The sequence below is a fragment of the Anguilla anguilla genome, chromosome 4 (genome assembly GCF_013347855.1).
Source record: "Anguilla anguilla isolate fAngAng1 chromosome 4, fAngAng1.pri, whole genome shotgun sequence".
Classification (NCBI taxonomy): Eukaryota; Metazoa; Chordata; class Actinopteri; order Anguilliformes; family Anguillidae; genus Anguilla; species Anguilla anguilla.
In genome coordinates, this window is record NC_049204.1 from 22,602,553 (window position 1) to 22,621,297 (window position 18,745).

An 18,745-nucleotide genomic window follows, 5' to 3' on the forward strand; every position below is an offset into this window, starting at 1 on the left:
CCAACAAACCCAAGGTTCTGCAAAGTGAACCATGACCTGAAAACCTGTAGAACCATGACCAATTTATGAACAGACAAGGAGAACTCAGCATTGCTATGTAGCATCAAGCAAAAAGCAGGTTGTGACTTTAGTGTGGTGACAGCAGAGATGGCCTTTTGGCAGAGGACTGGAATTAGCAAGCCTGGCATTTTGTTTATATATCTGTACACTACAGAGAACAGAATAAACATAAATGAATACATAAATATGCAGCCCCATTCTCAGGCTATCATCTCCAGACATCTAAAATAAGCCTTGAATGACAAATTCCTGAAAAACTCCTTCCTAGAATCGATATGTTTTCGCTGGGGTCCGATTAAAGGAAAGCTTAACTTCGGCGTGGATTTATTAGGCAGTTATACAACGATAACAAGAATGTTTGCATAGTATTATAAGGCTCCCAGTCCTATTTCAAGGAGTCTGATTGTAACTGTTGTTCATAAGTGTTGCCTAGGGAAGCTGAAGGAACTGGAGACACTGGGCCTGATAGGCTGGTGAAGTTTAGCGCAGATTAAAACCTTATAGCTTGATTATGTAGAAGTATGACTCAGATGCACTGATTTGAGAATGAAACTGAATAGTTTACATATTACATTGTACATCTAGTCTTTTGGTGGATGTAGGGAAAGTGTTTTTCATTAACGAAATGCATAAATACAATGTACTGCCCAAAGAAGAAACTGAATATGCCTCTATCTCCACAATTTTTTTTTCTCACTTGATATTTAACATTTAAGATTTAACAGTGTATCATCAATCCCCGCTGCACAGTAGACCACCTCAAATACGAACATGGCCTTAAAAGGTATAATGTAACCAAACAAATTGTGTGGAATGGCCAGGGCGTTTGTGGGGAACGTGAAGGGGGACTGACTGACGCTCCAGTTGCGGCCAAACAGGAAGCGCTCAGTGCACTTATCAGGGCCCCCCTGCCTGACGGACTGCAAGCCAGCGCCATTGTCCCCACACCTTTCACAAAGATCCCCGTTCACTCAGGATGGCAAAAACAACAGCCAAGGAAGAGAGAATGACAAGAAAAATAGCCCCAAAATAAACTGGGTGAAAGAAAGGTTGAGAAACGCGGGGGCGCATCGCACGTTATTGTTATTCATGAATGCCATGCTGACAGCTGAAGGGCTTCCTCTTGGGAGAGGTTCCCTCTACTGGGCGGAATTAAAACCTCATATTAAAATATCTGTAAAATCAAAATTGCAGAGGCCATGTGAGAGGAGGATAGGAGAAAGTACGCTACAGACCAAAACAGTGCATTCAAGGCACTAAACGCTCGAATGTTCTTTTCTTTGAAATTGTATGTAAAGAAGAAGGGACTCAGTGTTTCAGTAATTCACACGGCAAATAGAAACCCAAAGAAGGCTCACGCGCTGTTTCCGACTCTCTTATCTACAGAATACTTCAGGGACAAATTATGCATGGCCAAAGTTTTTAAGCATTATATCCAAAACCAGTACATAACTGGTTTGGACACATACCTGTATTTCTTTTTCAGTACAAGCAGTGGTTTTTCTATTATTACAACAGTCTAATGTATGCTAGATGCATCCCAGCTGGTGAAGATTCGTTTTTTTAAAATTGATTGATCACTTCCCTCTCCTTTGCTTGCATGTCTTACTAAGTATCACCTTTCACACATAAAGGTACCTGTGAGCATTCTGACTCCTTGGAGAAGCCCATATCTACACATCTACATACATGTCTGTATTTAAAAATGTGAAAATATTTCACTATGATACCTTGAACTATTGCATATAATACCCCTAAATAATCCTTGTAAAGTGAACCTTTATCTTGACACCTGTTGACCCATGACCATGAATTTATTAACAGACATGGGGAACATAGTGCTCCCATGTAACATCAATTAGAAAGCAGTTTGTGACTTCAGACAAAAGTATTTAGACTGCCAAGAAGGTCTTTTTTAGCAGTGGACTGGAATTAACAAGCCTTTTGTTGATACCTGCACAGAGAACAGTATAAACGTCTGATGAATAAATATGCTGCACCACTCTCAGGCTATGGGATGCATCTAGCCTGTCGTTGACTAGTGTAGACATGTTGATTTTTATTTTCCGGTGGCTTTTTTAGAAAATACGTTGTGCCAGAGGAAGTGTTAAAATTAGACAGCACTCACCAACAGACCATCATTCTCAGAAATAAGAATATCTTGCAGCTCACAGTGCAAGAAATACGTCTAAAGGAAACTCTGTCAGCTAGTTAGCTCTGTACAATACATTACTGCATTTGATACTGTATGTAAGCTAATAATCAGAAAAGACTATAATTAGAACCTGTTTTTTCTGCCCAGAGCAGGGAAGACACTGGTCCATCGCTCTGACATCTGCTTTCTCTACAAATCCAGGCATTGTTCGTCTGCTTTGACATTTTGTTGGGTTGGCAGTTGCTCATACAGAAGGAGACTCTGGATTATTTGTCCATGTTCCATTTGGGGTTTCTCCCATGGAGGCTACCATTGCATTGAAACTGAGCCAGCCTTCCAAAGCCAGCAGAACACACACACGCACGCACGCACGCACGGTCGCACGCACTCACACTCACTCACACACTCTCTCTCTCTCACACACACAAACAAACAAAACAGACACACATACGCACGCACGCACACTCACATACCCACAGCCCTGGCCCCACAGAAACTGTGAATGTCACACTGTACACTGACAATTAAAACTTTAACGAGCACTGCATAGCAACATTGAGAAAGGCATTGCTGGCACACCTTTATTTGCTCCTTTGAGGTCATGAACACTGGCACCGAACAATAAAACTATGACCTTTAAGTTATCTCATACATAAACCATTGGAAAAAACTAAATGTGCCAAAGGCACTGTCCATGGATAAAACAAAAGCACCCTCAAAAATACCATCTGAGTTACCTCACACCTAAGGGTCTATCTGCACCGATGTTATGGACATATTTCAGTTCAGAAATTCAATCAGAAAGAAAAATTTAAATGTATTTATTTAACCTTTATTTTACTAGCTTAGTCCCACAGCTGTTTTTGTATAGATTCACCTTGTCATTCTTGGTACTGCAGTAATAAGGGATTGTCATAAAAGCCGGGGAAACTGATGCACAGGGAGCCATCCTGTGTCACCGCTGGCCCTCGGCGCCTTGCAGATTGACACCAGCTGAGTGGGATTGGGATGTCCATGGGAACCCATGGGAGGGGGGGGGGGCAGGATCTGAGCACATGCTCCTTTTTGTTCTGAGAAGCAGATGTTATCATTGCAGAGTAGTGCTAATTCCAGACCAGAGGTTGACTGACACAGCGCCTGTTAAAAAAAAAAAACCCTGTTTTTTTTTCTTTCGGTAGTGTGTGAAAGAACAGAGCGGTGTTTTGTTCAAAGACCAGTGACAATCGGGGGGGAAAAAAGCATATACGTTTGTTTTGATGCAATTCCTGAGGCCTGCGAGAGTCGGCGGGGGGGTGGGGGGCTGCAGGGGTGAACACCGGGCACACGAAGCCCCGCCGTTTGAACGCTCCCCTCCGTGTTGCATAACCAGTCTACAGGGACCCCCAGTTCCTGGTCTGGTCTGTTTACTGCTTATTCTGCACGCCCTCTATTGTACATAATCAGACCTCCACAGCCCTAAAGACGAAAAGAGTGCACGATGATCCGCGTCTATAAAGGATGTGCATTTATTACCTTTTAATGGACCCATCCACGTACCAACAAGGGATCAGCCAGCAGCCAGGAACTTTGTTTTTTGTGGCCTTGAGAAGAACACAAGCTGTTTTACGACAGCCAGCCAGGCCTTGACTCAGTTTCCTCACTTTGATTTCACGTTTATTTGTTCTTTTATTTACAAGCTTTCCTGCCAGGTAACAACAAACAAAAACATGTAATTTTTCATCACTTCGTGCATACACTTCATTTTGCGCATTTCATATTAATTCAAACAGTAAAATGGGGATGTTTGGATTGGGTGCCTCAAGTGTTGAACACTGACATATAATCCCTCCTTTGCCAGTTGGTAAGGCACTGGGATTGCTTTGGGGACTATTAAGTGTAAAATACGTAAAATATAAACACTAACTGACGCCAGTGGTAACCTCAGAGTAGAGCATGGTATGGGCTGTCCCTGAAAAGGCAGTCAGTGAATCTGGGGTCAGTCAGAGGATGGAGGACATCCTCGTTTCCAAACGTCTTATTCATCATTTCAAGGTGTACAGCCTTTTGCTAATAAGAGCCTTTTACTCGGAAAACACAGAGTTCAGATTTTGGTGGATATGTGCTAAGAACACCATACATCCACCTGCCCCTGTAATGCCACTGACGAACCTGCACAGACACAGGGAAATGGAACCCAAGAGAAATCCCTGGCTTGTTCTCAAACCTGGGATCCTGTACCTGGTAATCTCTCCAGAAGGGGGCTTCATCCAATTTGAAACATGTCGAAAGGCGATACCAAGCATGGATCAATGAGAGAGGGCCAACGGGGACAATTCCTGTTGGGTCGCACCCTGTTGGGGTCTTCTTCAATAATTGGGTTAGAAGCAAATACATCAGTATTGATTTACATAGGATAAGATGGAATTTTCCACAACAGCCTCCCTGACCTGTAACTGGGAGGGAATGCCTTATCCGTATGCACCATTTGTTGACCTACACCCATTATGGAATGTAGAGTGTTACCATTTGCTGTAGAAGCACATTGTAAATTGTGGTTTGCTCTTGTAATCTGCTCTGACTTTGTGTCTACTAATTCTCTGTAAGATGCTTTGGAAATGCACTTCTGTCCAATAAAAAGAATAAAACAATAACTCAACCATGCTGATTCATCTTTCTTCAAAAGCTGATAGTAATAACAAATTTGCCATGGCATATCAAACCAATGGTAAGTTTTGACTGTTGCACATATGAAAAGATGACACCAAGCCAACAGAGTGCTTCCCATAACTGCACAGGTTTATAATTTCTGCAGTGGCCTTTTGCCTACCTACTGTCGCTCGCTGCACTCCAGAATGTTTGGCTGGGTTCCCACAGCGAGGAACAACAGGATGATCTCCCATAAGACGCTGACAAATGGCCCACAGCAGGACAGAAATCGGCGCTGCTGCGTCAAGTTTTACAAATTACAACCACACTGACCTCTGCCCCCAAAGTTATATTTGTTTTGCGGCTTTACTGTATATGTGGGTGCATCAACCTGGGACGGTAACCTATTTCCCATCCAATTGTCGAGTCCATTCTGAACTCTGAACTTTGAACATGCTGGAAGAGAAAGGCACGCATAGTTGAATGGTCAACTGCATACAACTTGAACAGTATCAGTTAGGCCTATAGCACTGAAACTTAAAGGATGTATAGCCCTGTTGCAGTTCTGACCTTGCGCCATAACTTCCAGTGCAAGCAAGGTAGAATTGAAGCAGGATCTGCAAACACTGAATAGCACTGCCCTTTAGAAATGGCATTACATTCTCAAATGGAACGGGACCTTTCAAAACAGAAATGTCCTGTCAAAACTGAATCAAATATTTTTCACAGCCATATAATTTATAGTAAAACAACTGGCATCATGAGCTAAAAATATCTGTAACTCCTGCAGTATATACAGGACATTAATCTTAGTGGTGAGCAGATTGATAGCAGCGTATGAATACTGCCAACACCAGATGAATATTAAAAGTATCAAAACAGATGACAAAGCATGATTACTTCTGATTACATCAACAAGAAATGCTTGATGATGTAATTGGAAAATGAGCAGAGTTCAGCAAATCAGCATAATCTCAAACATATTTTATGAGTCAAAAACAGTCAATTATTTTGGGTCATTATATCATCAAGAGGTACTGTGTGTCAAAGTGTTGTATCTATGCAGTGCTTTTGTATTTCTCTTGCTGGGTTTTGCCAAGTCTGGGAATGAGCCCCCATCACTGCCTGTTCCGTACTTTTCCGTACTTAACAATTACCAAAGCCCCTGAACTAATGGTGACAGACAGACAGCTGCTCGCCAGAGAGCAACAAAAAATGGCTGCCAAGAAATGTGTGCAGATCAAGCTTCAGAATGAGACAGCTAATGAATGAGAAAACTGTAACGATTATATAACCAACTGTGAGTTGTTCACAGGTTTTGTTTGGTTGGATCCTGCTTATGGTCGAGTTACTGAATTGACATACTGGACAGATGATTGATAAGCTTACTTTACACTGTACACAATTATTTAGCACAATATACTGTGTAACACTATCATAGTCGGGTCCTGAATTAATGGATACTTGATAAAGTTCACAAAAAAGAAAACAAATAACACCATTTCTGAGTACTCCATTCATGATTCAATGGAATCTACAAAAATATCATGCAAGGATAAAAGCACTCAGCCTTTTCCCAAATATGTGATAAGGTTGGAGAACATATTTGAAGGGATCTTGAACCATTCCTCCATAACCATTGGAGATGCTCAATAACCTTAGGTTTGGACATATGGACTCCCTCTTCAATTCAGACTACAGGTTTTCAATATGGTAAATGGTAAATGGACTGCATTTATATAGCGCTTTTATCCAAAGCGCTTTACAATTGATGCCTCTCATTCGCCAGAGCAGTTAGGGGTTAGGGGTTAGGTGTCTTGCTCAAGGACACTTCGACATGCCCAGGGCGGGGTTTGAACCGGCAACCCTCTGACTGCCAGACAATCAGTCTTACCTCCTGAGCTATGTCGCCCCTATGGTCTAAGTGTGACTCAGATGGCCAATGGAAAACACTGCTTCATTGCTTTTCTTTTCACAGAAATATTTTTGTTTTGAACCTGAGATATGTTTGGGGTCATGGTCTTGATGAAAGACCCACTTACTGCCAAGTCTCAGCCATTCAGCTTCCTGGCAGAAGCGACCAGGTTTTCAACTGAAATGTTCCAGCACTTGGTGGAATTCATTACGCTAGCAATCTTAACAAGAACTCCTAGACAATGACAGTAAGACAGCACCAAAACCTCAATGATCCACCTCCATCTGATAGTAGGTATGAGGTGTTCTTCCTTCTTCAAACATGGCAGCAGTGTATGTGGCCAAAAGTTTAATTTTAATCTCTTCTGACCAAAGCACCTGGTTCCATTCATAGTTACAATGACGTTTAGAAAAGTCCAGACCCTTGAATTTGCATAGTACTCTCATTACGGCTTTCTTGTTGCAACCCCTCAAGAAAGTTAGTTGGAACAGAGGTGGCATTTCATGATTGATTTAGAGTCTTTGTGACCCCGAGATGCAATTAAACTGCAGTTCTTAAACTGGTATTTTTGAGTTCTTTCTTTCCCTCACCATATTCCTCACTGTGGGTGGGGACAAAAGTACTTGCACTCACTTTCTGGCAAGGTTGAAACTGTTGCATATGTTTCAGACTTTTTGATAATTACACAGTGCTTAGTGGCTTATCAACCCATTAACGTATTTTTATACCCATTACCTAATTCGTGTAGGTCAACAACCATCTGTCTCTACTGATTTGACAGTTCTTTGGCTTTCCCAATGGGGATGGATGGCAAAGGGATTTTTCCATGTGTTAACTCATTTTAATAGCCCAATGAAACAGGAGATGATGGAAAGCCATGAAACCGTTCCTTAAGACTGAGATTAATTTATACCTTTTGAATTTCACTGCAGATTTAACCTTGTTTTAATTTACTTAAAATAATCTCTATAGGTGCCCATCATTTGTACACCTATGTTTTGATAAAATAGTATTACTCAATGAATTTTTTTAAAGAAAGATTTCATTTGTAATAAACAGTATATAGTTTTAAAATTATGTTTGAGTGTTAAATATAGTACTTATCTGTGTTGTTTATATTATAGAGTCTTTTCCATTCATTTTCATCAAGGGTGCAAATAATTCTGGGTCAGACTGTATATGCTCAGACCTCTTTCTTTTAATTGTGGCAAAGGATATCCACTGCAGTTTAATGGTTGTGGCACTGGGCATGCAACTCAAAGATTGTGGGTTTGATTCCCAGCTGAGGCAATCCTGCACTACAGAGGAACAATGTATTTAACCGGTATTTCAGTAAAATATCCAGCTGCATGGGCTTTATGTAAAAACAGAAAAAGTGTGTGTAAGACACTCTGGATAAGTCTGCTAAATTTCAAATTTAACATACTGTCCAGGTGAACAGGTGCTTGTGCACCTTCTCACCACTGACTGAGCAGCTAAACCAGTTTACCACAGTTCAGAGGACAGTGCCCGTGCTCCCTGGTGCTCAGGAACTGTTTTCTCTTGTTTAAAGCCAACCATACCGCACCCCTGTGAAGTCTTTAAAATGTTTATATTACTCCAAACTAACCGTCTGTTCCTCAGCTCACTTCCCTTTCCTCCCCTTCCAAGGTCTCCCATCTGCGCCGAAAGAAAAGCAAGACTCTGATCGGCCCTGCGGAGCTTTCCAAGAGATGCCGCCAACCTGAAGGCCCCTCAGCAAGCCCCTCCCCCGCAAGGATCAGTCAATACCCAGCACACAGTCACTCTTAATAGGGAGGAAACAGTAATTACCTCCAGGGGTACAGACACCTGTTTATTAACAAGCAGGAACCACTCCGTTTTCAGAGTGCAAGAAAACAGCAGCTCACTTTCCATGTGTCAGTGACTGCGCACGGAACTTAAAATAAATCTGCGCTAGTTCAAAATTCCAGAACCTTGCCAAGTCAGATCAGCCCACGGAAGGCAAGGTGCAGCTTATTCAGGGGATGGGAAATGCACATTTGGAAAATGTAACAAAATGACAGTCAGGTAAGATGGCGCATGGGTAAGAAAGCACACGCAAGCGGAGAGAGCGGGTCACAGCGCACCGCTGAAGGCAAACAGAGCTAGCGTGGGCTGCGGCACGTCCCACTCTAAAATACGTGCGATCGAGCTGAACTCGGTGGAGGTGACAGCAGTAAACTGTGCCTGACACTTGGAAGTAAAGAAAGCAGGACATGAATGTTGGGGCCCACAGCTTATGAATGTTCCAGGGTGGACAAGGGAGCTGTACCATCATCTGTAGAATCATTAAAGTACAATCACAGAACTGAATGACTTTCAGAGCATTAGGACCATCAGAGTAGATACAGAGTAATCCTTGGCCTTTGCTATTACAGCAAATATTCGATGGCTTCAAGCAAGGAGACTTGTTTTTTTGTTCTAATATGTTGGATGAGGGCAAAGTGAGAAGAAAGCTCAAGATGCAATAGACATTTTCCTCATGTTGCATAATCTTATGGACAGCAGCCAAAAATGTTTAAATGTAGGTTTTCACCCCTGGTTTGTGCAGTAGACGCTGAGTAAAGTGGCAGGTTGGGGGAGTGTCTCCCAGAACCTCACAGAACTATGACAGAACTCTGGAACTCTGAACTTCTACCAAAACCATCTTTCAGTATCCTGCCAGATCACAGCGCAACACCAGATACTCTTGGATGCAACATTCTCAGAAGGTTAGGGAATTTGTGAGAAGACATCAGAAAACGTACTAAATTGCGTATTTACCCACAGGGCAGTCAGTCAATTCATTATTATTTTTTTCCATTATTATTCTTCCTAGTATTGCATCCATTTATAATCTATTTCATGCAAAACCTTGACTTGTAGTCTATTCTTACCAAATGGTCTTCAAGAAACATAACCTATATTTCCATCCACAGTATCATTTGGGCATCTCTATCCAGACAACGTATGTCAGACAATAACAGCCAATCAAAAATAACATGGAATGTTTCAATAAATAACAGTGTAATATAAATATTTTTTCTGATTTATTAATTATTCCCCAGTCAATACTGCTCCGACAGAACAACAGTACTACACTAATACTGCTGCAGTAAATAATGAGATGAGGGAAAGTAGGCAAAGGTTTATACCTAAAACTAAAAGCAACAGAAAAAGTAAATATTTTTAGTTGAGGACAGACAAAATACAAACCACTGTACAACGTTCTGGGGTTAAGAGGTGAGGTTTGGGACAACAGCAGGCCTCTCGTGGAAAAGTTTTTATGCGTAACCTTTGCACCTCTGCCTTATTCATCATCGGAATATGACTGAACTCTACACTGGCCTGCATGAATCAACAATGTGAGACAAAAAGTGGCGGCATTAAGTAATATATTATCAAGCAGGACGACACCGCTAGTTTCCTAACGGTATATGTACACACACACGCACTTCCATTAACCCACAGCCAGGGAGCCTGTCTATTTAAGTGGCAGTACTCCAGAGCATGTGTATCAAATGAGGCCACCCTGCTTCTAGAATGTCACCGCTGTTGCATTCCAGAACACTGAACTATCAATCCTAGCTGCCCGTGTGACGTCAGAACGGCCTGTTCCACAGTCTGAAAAAGACAGATAAGCTGCTGTCAGACCATGTGGGCCCATCGCTGGCCTAACCACAGAGCGAAAACTGCCACTGCAGGATACCAGTAAGGGGGGAGGGGGGGGGGCCCAGAGAGAATGCACTTTTTCTGCTCAATAAGACTGACTCTGTGACACATTCTTCTTCGAGTACCCTGCGCATCTACTTGCTTCCTCTAAAATCTGTCAGTGCTTGACTTTTCCTGGACGATCCAAAGAGGAAAAACAGAGCAGGTCTGCGTAAACATGCCAAAGCCATGTAACCCGATAAAGAGATAAAGGAAGGGGTCCTGGCACTCGCAAAAATATCTCGCTCACCTTGAATTGAATCCACGCGGCGAGAAATGAAATCCAACCATTCGCCTGCCTCTCTCATACCAGCGCCAGGCTCCCTTACAAAGTATGTCAAAGCATCGATCACTGACCCCTCTGTCACACACAGCGGCCTCCTCTCTTTGTACACTACCTGTGCCTCTAGCTCTTTGTTCATATCCCCCCCCCCCCAATGGGAAACCAGATAACTGGCAGCCATAAGGCAAATATTAGTAACAAATATGAGAAGCAGGGAGAGGGAGGCTACACCACGCATGAAATGCATGTTACATAATTAAACGTGTGATGTATTTACTTATTTATACATCTTATCTTTACTTTTTCCAGGCTTCAGGCAGGTTATTTTCAGTGCATCTCGCTGCCAGCACTAGGCTGGACCTGTCTTGGCTCCTTTGGCTTTATTTGTATTTTAAGTAGATTGCTTTGTTTAACCACCTACTTGAAAAAGGGGAGCGCTGCTGTCTGTTGTGCTGATAGGTGGAATGCTCGGGAATGGAATCAGAGCAGAGATATGGGGGGGGGGGGGGGGGGGGGGGGGGGGCTCGTCTGAAGCGGTAATCTCTGCCTTCTCATCTCTCGGAAAAACAAAGATGTGGAAAAGCGGAGGACGTATTTTTGCAGCGGGGGCCTGCAACCTCTTTGCTGAAAATGGGCCGGCCCACGTGCAGCTGGCGGCTGACGTCAAACACATCTGTAAGGGCCCTCCCCAGCGCCGCGGCGCCTCTGCAGCGGCTGTTTGTTTGGAGACAGTGCCGTTCGCGTCTGGAGATGCGCCCTTGCAGGAGAATAACAGACGAGGGCCCGGCCCACAGTGTCTCCCGGCCCGGCTGGTGGTTTGACTAATACTGTGCCGCGCCGCGATTGGTGGATTATGCACTGGGATTAAACACCTCCGTGTTCACACAGACAATGAAGAGAGAGGCTCTGAATGAGGCCCTCTAATTTCTCACAGTCCCTTAGACTTTTACACAACAATGAGCTGTAAAACCACACCGTAAACTGCTGTGCGTTGAGGCCACACAATTAATCCAGTGATCGCCGAGCGGAACACAGAGTTCTACTGACAGTAATTTGAAGCTTAGTCAGTACTCTTCAAAACAAAAGAATAAGAAGGAGGGCAGTTCAGATATAACCCACACATATGCACAAGAACATGCACACACACGCACACACTCACACACTAGCACGCACGCGCACACACACATAGGGTTAAAACACACACACTCACACAAACACACATGCACACACATGCACACACACACATGGACACACGCATGCATGCACACACACACACACACACACACACAGATGCACACGCACACACTCACACATTAACACGCACGCGCACACACACATAGGGTTTAAACACACACTCACACACATGCACACACACACACACACATGCACACATATACACTCTCACACACACACACACTCACACACATGCACACACACACATATACACACACTTACACACACACACACACATACGCACACACACACGCACACACACGCACACACACCTGAGAGCAGTCCGAGCCCATCCCCCAGAGAGGACAGTGACAGCTCTCTGGCTGGCGCACGCTCGCAGCCGTGTGCCTGTGGAGCCTGATTATGGTGACAGCAGAGGAGTTCTTTATTTGGACCCGGCGTCGATGCCGATCGATCACCCTATACCATTCATTGACCGCCACAATTAAGCAGTGGAGCAGCTGGGCATACAGGCTCAATCTGCGGGAAACGGGGAGAGGGGCGAGACTGCCTGTTTTTCTCTCGGAAAAAACAACGAGGGGAGGAGGAGGGAGGGCACGGCGCAGAAAAGCTTTATAGAGAAGCTCCTGTGGCTTTAATAGGTACGTTTCAATGAGCGAGTGATTAAGGCCCGGGCAAAAGCCGCCTATGCCACCTCCACTCTAAGTAAGCCATTACAGCCTGAGGTGGAACAAAGAGCAGGGTGAGCATCGGAGTGAAGCTCGGCAGTCTCCCCTCCTCTCCTCCCCCTCCTCTCCTCTCCTCTCAGCTCGCACCACCACCCCTCAAATGATGAAGAAATGCAGCAGCATGACTGGATTGCAAAAACAATGGGGGGAAATGTTAGAAATCATAAAGGAGGAAACATTCCAGGTGCCCCTCTTGTATTACAAAGCCTTCAACATTTCATTTTATGCACGGACATGACAAACATATTGTTGTACAAGGAAAATGCCACAGAACTTCTCTTCTACTTCAGTTTTTTGGATAACTTTGTCTTCATCCTTTCTATGTGGTGCTGGATTCTAAGAAGAGATCATGCGTAGCCACATACATGATTATTCCAATATCTCCACAGCAGCGCTTATCATTGTCAACAAGTGCCCAGTCACTGAACACAGCTTTCTTGGCTCTGAACTGTTTCAGAATGCGCTTCAGATGTATTTTAAAAAGGCGTTTTTTAGCAACGGTTCCTGATATTTTGTTATTATTTAAGAAGGCAAATTAACTTGTGGCCCATTGAATAAACAGGCCGTGAAAAAGGTCACTCAACAACAAAATCAAACACAAAGTTTTTTGTCATCATAGAGATGAGCTGTGCCTTCTAAGACCTTTCCATTCAAGCAAATAGCATGGCTTAGCAGCGCTGAGTAAAACTGACCTCTGTGAAATTATAGCCAGACGTCTTCGGTAACATCAGTCCAAACTTCTTATTGCATACAAGTGATCCTGTGCATTTCGGCTGAAGTGATGCCAATTAATCAAACTCTTCCCTTCATAATTACCTCACCAAGCCAGCCAGGTCAGAGGCCAACAGGATATTCAAGAAGCCGTCCAGACTTAAAATATTGCAGCTGATGTTTAACTCTCATTAACACAAAAAAACCTGCCACAACAGTGCACCTAAATAGAAACAAGAATCTCATATTTCAGACATATTTATTGAGTTACAGATACAGTAGAAGTTGATTTTGACCGCAACTGATGCCTTCAGTACCAAGGCTTGCTTTAAATCAGCAGATCCATGTGCACCCAGTCACAAATACAGGTACACCACATCAACGCTACTGATATATACATACATACATTTATATAATGAATACACATTCATTCACACACACACACACACACACACACACAGAAATACACGATATGTAAAACGTTTGCGTCTGCTCATCTGTTCATATTTTCTAGCCCAGTTTTCAGCTTCTTCAGAGATGAAGAAGCGGCACGGGCACTAAAGCTCAGAGCAAGGAAAGGACACCGAGCTGAATCACTCTCCACTGGCAGATCTGTGACGTACCGCGTGGCCTGGCGCCTCCTCCGTCCGACGCCTGTCACAGATCCTCACAACAGTCGCAAATGAAACTCATCATCTGCAAGATGTGAAGTGAATCACGTCCGTTTGAACGCTGCCAGACTAGGGACACTCAACATGAAACAGTTCGTTTTCGGTGGGCGGATTCTAACCAGTATGAAAAGCACAAATTGAGAACTACGCTGCGAAATGAGGAGAAATTATTAGTTAAGCATCCAGCAAATGAAATACAGAAAATGGATGCTGAAAGACCACAATATTCAGTTGTCTTATGGTTGTCATTACGTATTATGATGATTACCTGCTTATGTGGTCATCTATTGCATGTAGTAGGAACAAAAAGGCACTATTATAAGTGGACACTGATATTGCATGCACGGACCAAACACAGCTTTTGTGATGGAGTCAGGAAACTAGAGCAGGATTACTTTGAAACATGATCAGTTGGATCCCCAGAACAACCAGTTTAATAATCACCTTAATCCAATTAATGATATGGTTTTAATGAGGCCGACATCCACAGTCAGAAACACGCAAGACACACCATATTTACTGTACATGTGCCAGATAATCACTTCTCAGGCTGCACTGTAATCTGTCTGTTATGATCAGACAAGGATTTTACCTGCAATACAGGGGGAATATCCCTTAATGAAAATCACTTTATAAGCATGGGTGTTTTATCACTGACTATGTAATTGATGGTGAATTCCAAAATGACAAGAAAACCTCCCTGTATACACTCCTAGGCTTCTCTATCCATGTTTCTGTCAGGTATACTGTCATGATAAACTTTTATGCCTACATCTAAATTTCCCTTCTGCTGACTTAATTTCCCTTCTGAACAGTATGGAGGACCTTTCTGGCTTCTTCTACTCCCGTTACTTTACTGTTAATGATGGCAAGAATATAAATAATTGTTGCTAACTGGACAGTGCACATTGGACAGGGCCCTGGCAAGCAAGGAGCATGTTGGGCTTTGTAATAACTTTCACAGATGTTACCTTATACACTGCCTAAGTCCAATAACAGGCTATCCCTACTGTGCAGATAAAAGCAACACATTTGTCATAAAGCCATCTTATGACACAGTCATTTATTTTGAGTGAAGAGCTCTCCTGAACTTTTTTTTAAAACAGAACCCCCAAAGTATTCAAGGGGAAAACAGAATTTATATAATTACTAATGCAGTTTTCCAAGGTTCCAGGGTCATGAGAAGTTCAGTACTCTCACTCTGATATTTGCTATTCATGTAATAAGGACCACACATGAACAAAATGAAACCCCTCACAACAAATTTTTGCTCTGCATAAAACAAAATTACATTTTATGAGGAAAAAGAACAGTAACCAAGAGAATGTTATCCTTTTCAACAAGATAAAAGTTGGCTAAAAGTTACTTAATCTAATTTGACGAGATCTCAAGTAACTTGAAATCATAGAAGAACTATAACTGTTAACTGCAGGAAGCTGAACTGGTCACATGGGCATCATATTGGGTGTTCCCAACCCCAGTAAATAGGGCATAGATGGTAAATGGTGGAGAGTAGGGAATATCGCAGTGAACAGACAGTAAAGAAGCTGTGATCAGGGAGGACAGAGATGCATACAATCTGACTCCAGACACCCTAGCTATGGTATCAGCTTCTGCGCATCATTTCCTGTCCACCCCTAACGACAAACCACTATTACAGTATTTTACAGTACACATATACCCTCCGATATAATGTAACGGAGTGGACATTTTTTTTACTGTGCGTCTTTTTTGCAGCATTCAAAACACAATAATTTGAATCTTAGGAGAAATTTCTATTTAAGTTCTAACTGACAGGCAGAATCTTTTCACTGAGCAGATGGGCTGAAGCCCATGCAACACTACAGCTCTGACTGACCTATTATCTGTACCTCAGCTTCTGAATTTACCTTCTGAAGAAGACAACAGCGTGAATATATCTGAACTTATTTCACCAATCTACCTCTCGTACAAGAGCTTGCCATCTCGGATATAAAATGTCAGATTGCTCATATTTCCTCAGCAGTTCCGTCCTTTGACAGGAGCAGGGTAACTTGCATACATGTGTGTCCTTGTGGGATGAAATATAATGGTTCCTTTCAGTCACTGCCATCTGCTAGAGTCTACACTGTGTCCTGTGTATCATGCAACAAAGCATAAAGGACACAAGTAAATGAGACTTTTAAAAAAGAGAGTCCACTGAATGAAACTGAATAGTCCCCACTTCACCTGTGTAACAGAGCAATGTGTTTGCAATTAAGTGCAACCTTAGGCCAGACCTTAGGCTCCGCCCACCAGGAAACAGAAGTAGCCACCGCTGCAGCTGTGTGTTTCTTTCTTACTGCGTGGGGGACGGAAACCACAAGCTGAGCCACCTAGGATGAAAAAAGTCCAACCCCAACCCTAACGTACACCAGCTGGCACGGTATGCTGTGGCACTGTGGGATGCCACCCGTGGAAAGTCTCAACAGCGATGGTCAAATCAAGCATGTCGCTATCTCCTTTCAGAACCACACCAACCCCTGAAACTACAAAGACAACCAGTGAGGATGCCGTTAGGCGATGGTGCTTCAGAGAGCCCTCGAGGTTCAGGAACACAGAAAGTAAAGGAAAAATAATTACCGCCTGCGCTTCTGGACGATGTCAATGGGTCGGTTGACCGCACACGGGGATCCACAGATGTTCCCATTTCGCACTGTAAATGCCCGATCAGCAGGGGCGAGAAACGCACAGTTCGTTGGCAAACTCATATTTCCCGCGGTCTCTTTTTCTCCTCTCTCTCTCTCTCACACACGCCAGCTCTCTCGCTCCTTCTCTCGTTAGCTCCTTCCTTCTCGGCAGGAGCGGGAGCCCTAACGTGTGCCTGTGCCCTTCCTTTCGCGCGACCCTGGTTTCCTCAAGCTAAACCTGGTTCCCATAGCCGCTCAAACGTTACGTCCAAAAGGAAAAAGTGGAAAAGTGGCAAGAACAATAACGGTGTCCTTCCGAGAGCTTACTCAGGCTGTAACGGGCAATTCTCCTTATTCGTCTCTCTCATAACTCTTCTCAGAAACACAAATCAAATCTTGCTCCCGCAGATCCCATTTGTCAAATAATCACATTTTCATTCAGTGACAGCCTTCGGGCTGGCTGTGCTGGTGAGATTTCTTTCAGTGGGGAACTTGCCATCCACATGCTTCATGCACAGCCTGGCAAGAATGCAACACACTGTTGAAAATCTTGAAGAAAGTGTCCAGATTCGCCCAAGGCTGAGGCAGAATCGATCACAAGAAAACGAGACCCGTTACCTGGGCTCTCTCTTCTCTGTTAAAATGTGTCCTGCTTTCACCGCCTTTTTGCAGTTATCCATGGTTTCATTCTTTAAACAGCTCTCATGCTCACATGCTCCTTCACTCTCTTCGTCTCCGTCTCCGTCTCTCTCTCTCTCTCTCTCTCTCGGTCTCCCCTGCGCCGCTCAGCTCCCCACCAGCCACGACTCCCTCTGACAGCTGAAGTCATGCAAGAGCAAGAGACTGTCTTCCGCACACCCAGACACACGAGCCCTGCGCTGTGTGTGTGTGTGTGTGTGCATGTGTGTGAACAAGTGCCAATTTAACTGTGAGGTCACAGCTCTGAAAAGGGGTGGGCTCAGGGGCAGCATGGCTGTAGCCTCCTCAGACTGTCTCCAGTGTTAACCCTTCACTGCACAGCCCTCAGCCTGAGAGTCGCTTCACAACCCAGGCAGCACAACGGGAAGGGAACTCTGCAACCTCTCACATGCTGCTTCAATTAAGCAGATGAAACCTGAAGAAGGAAACATTCAGAGCGCTGTTTGGCTTTCAGCTTGAGGTGCTTTTGTAGTTTTCTTTTCTCAGATCCAAACGAGAGTTAAAATGTCAGTCAGTGAGAATGAGCCACAAAATTCTAAATTCTACATTCTGTGAAACTTGTTTATTTCACACAGTCATATGGCTTCAGGTTAAAGCTTTAAATTATGATTGGGGAATAATAAAAAGGGAGCAGTCTCACACACCATTCATAAAAAGAGAGTATATATAAAGACAGAGTAAGCTTCAGGTTACAACTAGTCATAAGAAAATAATTATACAGTTTACAGTCTATTTGAGTATTCAGCTTAAGGTAAATAACATACGGTAAAGCAAGCAAACTAGCATGAATGACATCATCTAAAAGAAAACCAACACCAATGTCAGTTTACAGATCAAACCATGAGGCAAGGAAATAGACGCTGGATGCCTGCCACAGTAATATCCCCCAGCCTGCCCACAGACCTGGACTCTGGTCCAAAATCACTCACTCAGAAAAGTGGACTTTAACTGCAGTGTCACCAGCGGGAACCTGCAGGGTCGAAACCAGTAACTCACTGTAAATATTTATTCAACTGGGGAGTAGATCCCATCCAGATGTGAGTGAGGGTCAGTGGGCAGGGGGGGGAAGGCATTTTCCCATCACAGTTAGGTTAGGACGTCCTACGTACTGCATCACACTCGGGTGAGTGCGAGCGTGGGTTTGACCGATTCCCGGAACCTGTTTTGGACAGGAGCTGGATTCATAACCATGACTACCCTACCACCCCCCCCCCCCCCCCCCCAACAAACACATCCTGTTGATGATAAGAGGACATTGAAACAGCTTCTGCTGACTTCCAAGGCCAGAGCTCTGAAGATTCATGGTCCTGAAGAATGAAACATGAATCTTTTGGGCTCGTGTTAC

At 43.6% G+C, this 18,745-nt stretch overlaps 1 protein-coding gene across 10 annotated transcripts in view; it reads right to left on the bottom strand.

The window, feature by feature from the left end:
* LOC118224633 (cAMP-specific 3',5'-cyclic phosphodiesterase 4D-like) overlaps positions 1-18,745 on the bottom strand; it is a 92,562-nt gene that overhangs the window by 17,392 nt on the left and 56,425 nt on the right. The window contains exon 1 of one of the 10 annotated variants that reach the window (XM_035412214.1): positions 17,320-17,602. The exons of 8 other annotated variants lie outside the window; for them this stretch is intronic. In XM_035412214.1, coding sequence (XP_035268105.1) covers positions 17,320-17,381 — 62 coding nt within the window. In that variant the 5' untranslated portion in view covers positions 17,382-17,602. Of the gene's footprint in view, positions 1-16,654; positions 17,603-18,745 lie in introns of those variants that run through there. One more of the 10 variants, XM_035412212.1, reaches the window with a different exon arrangement.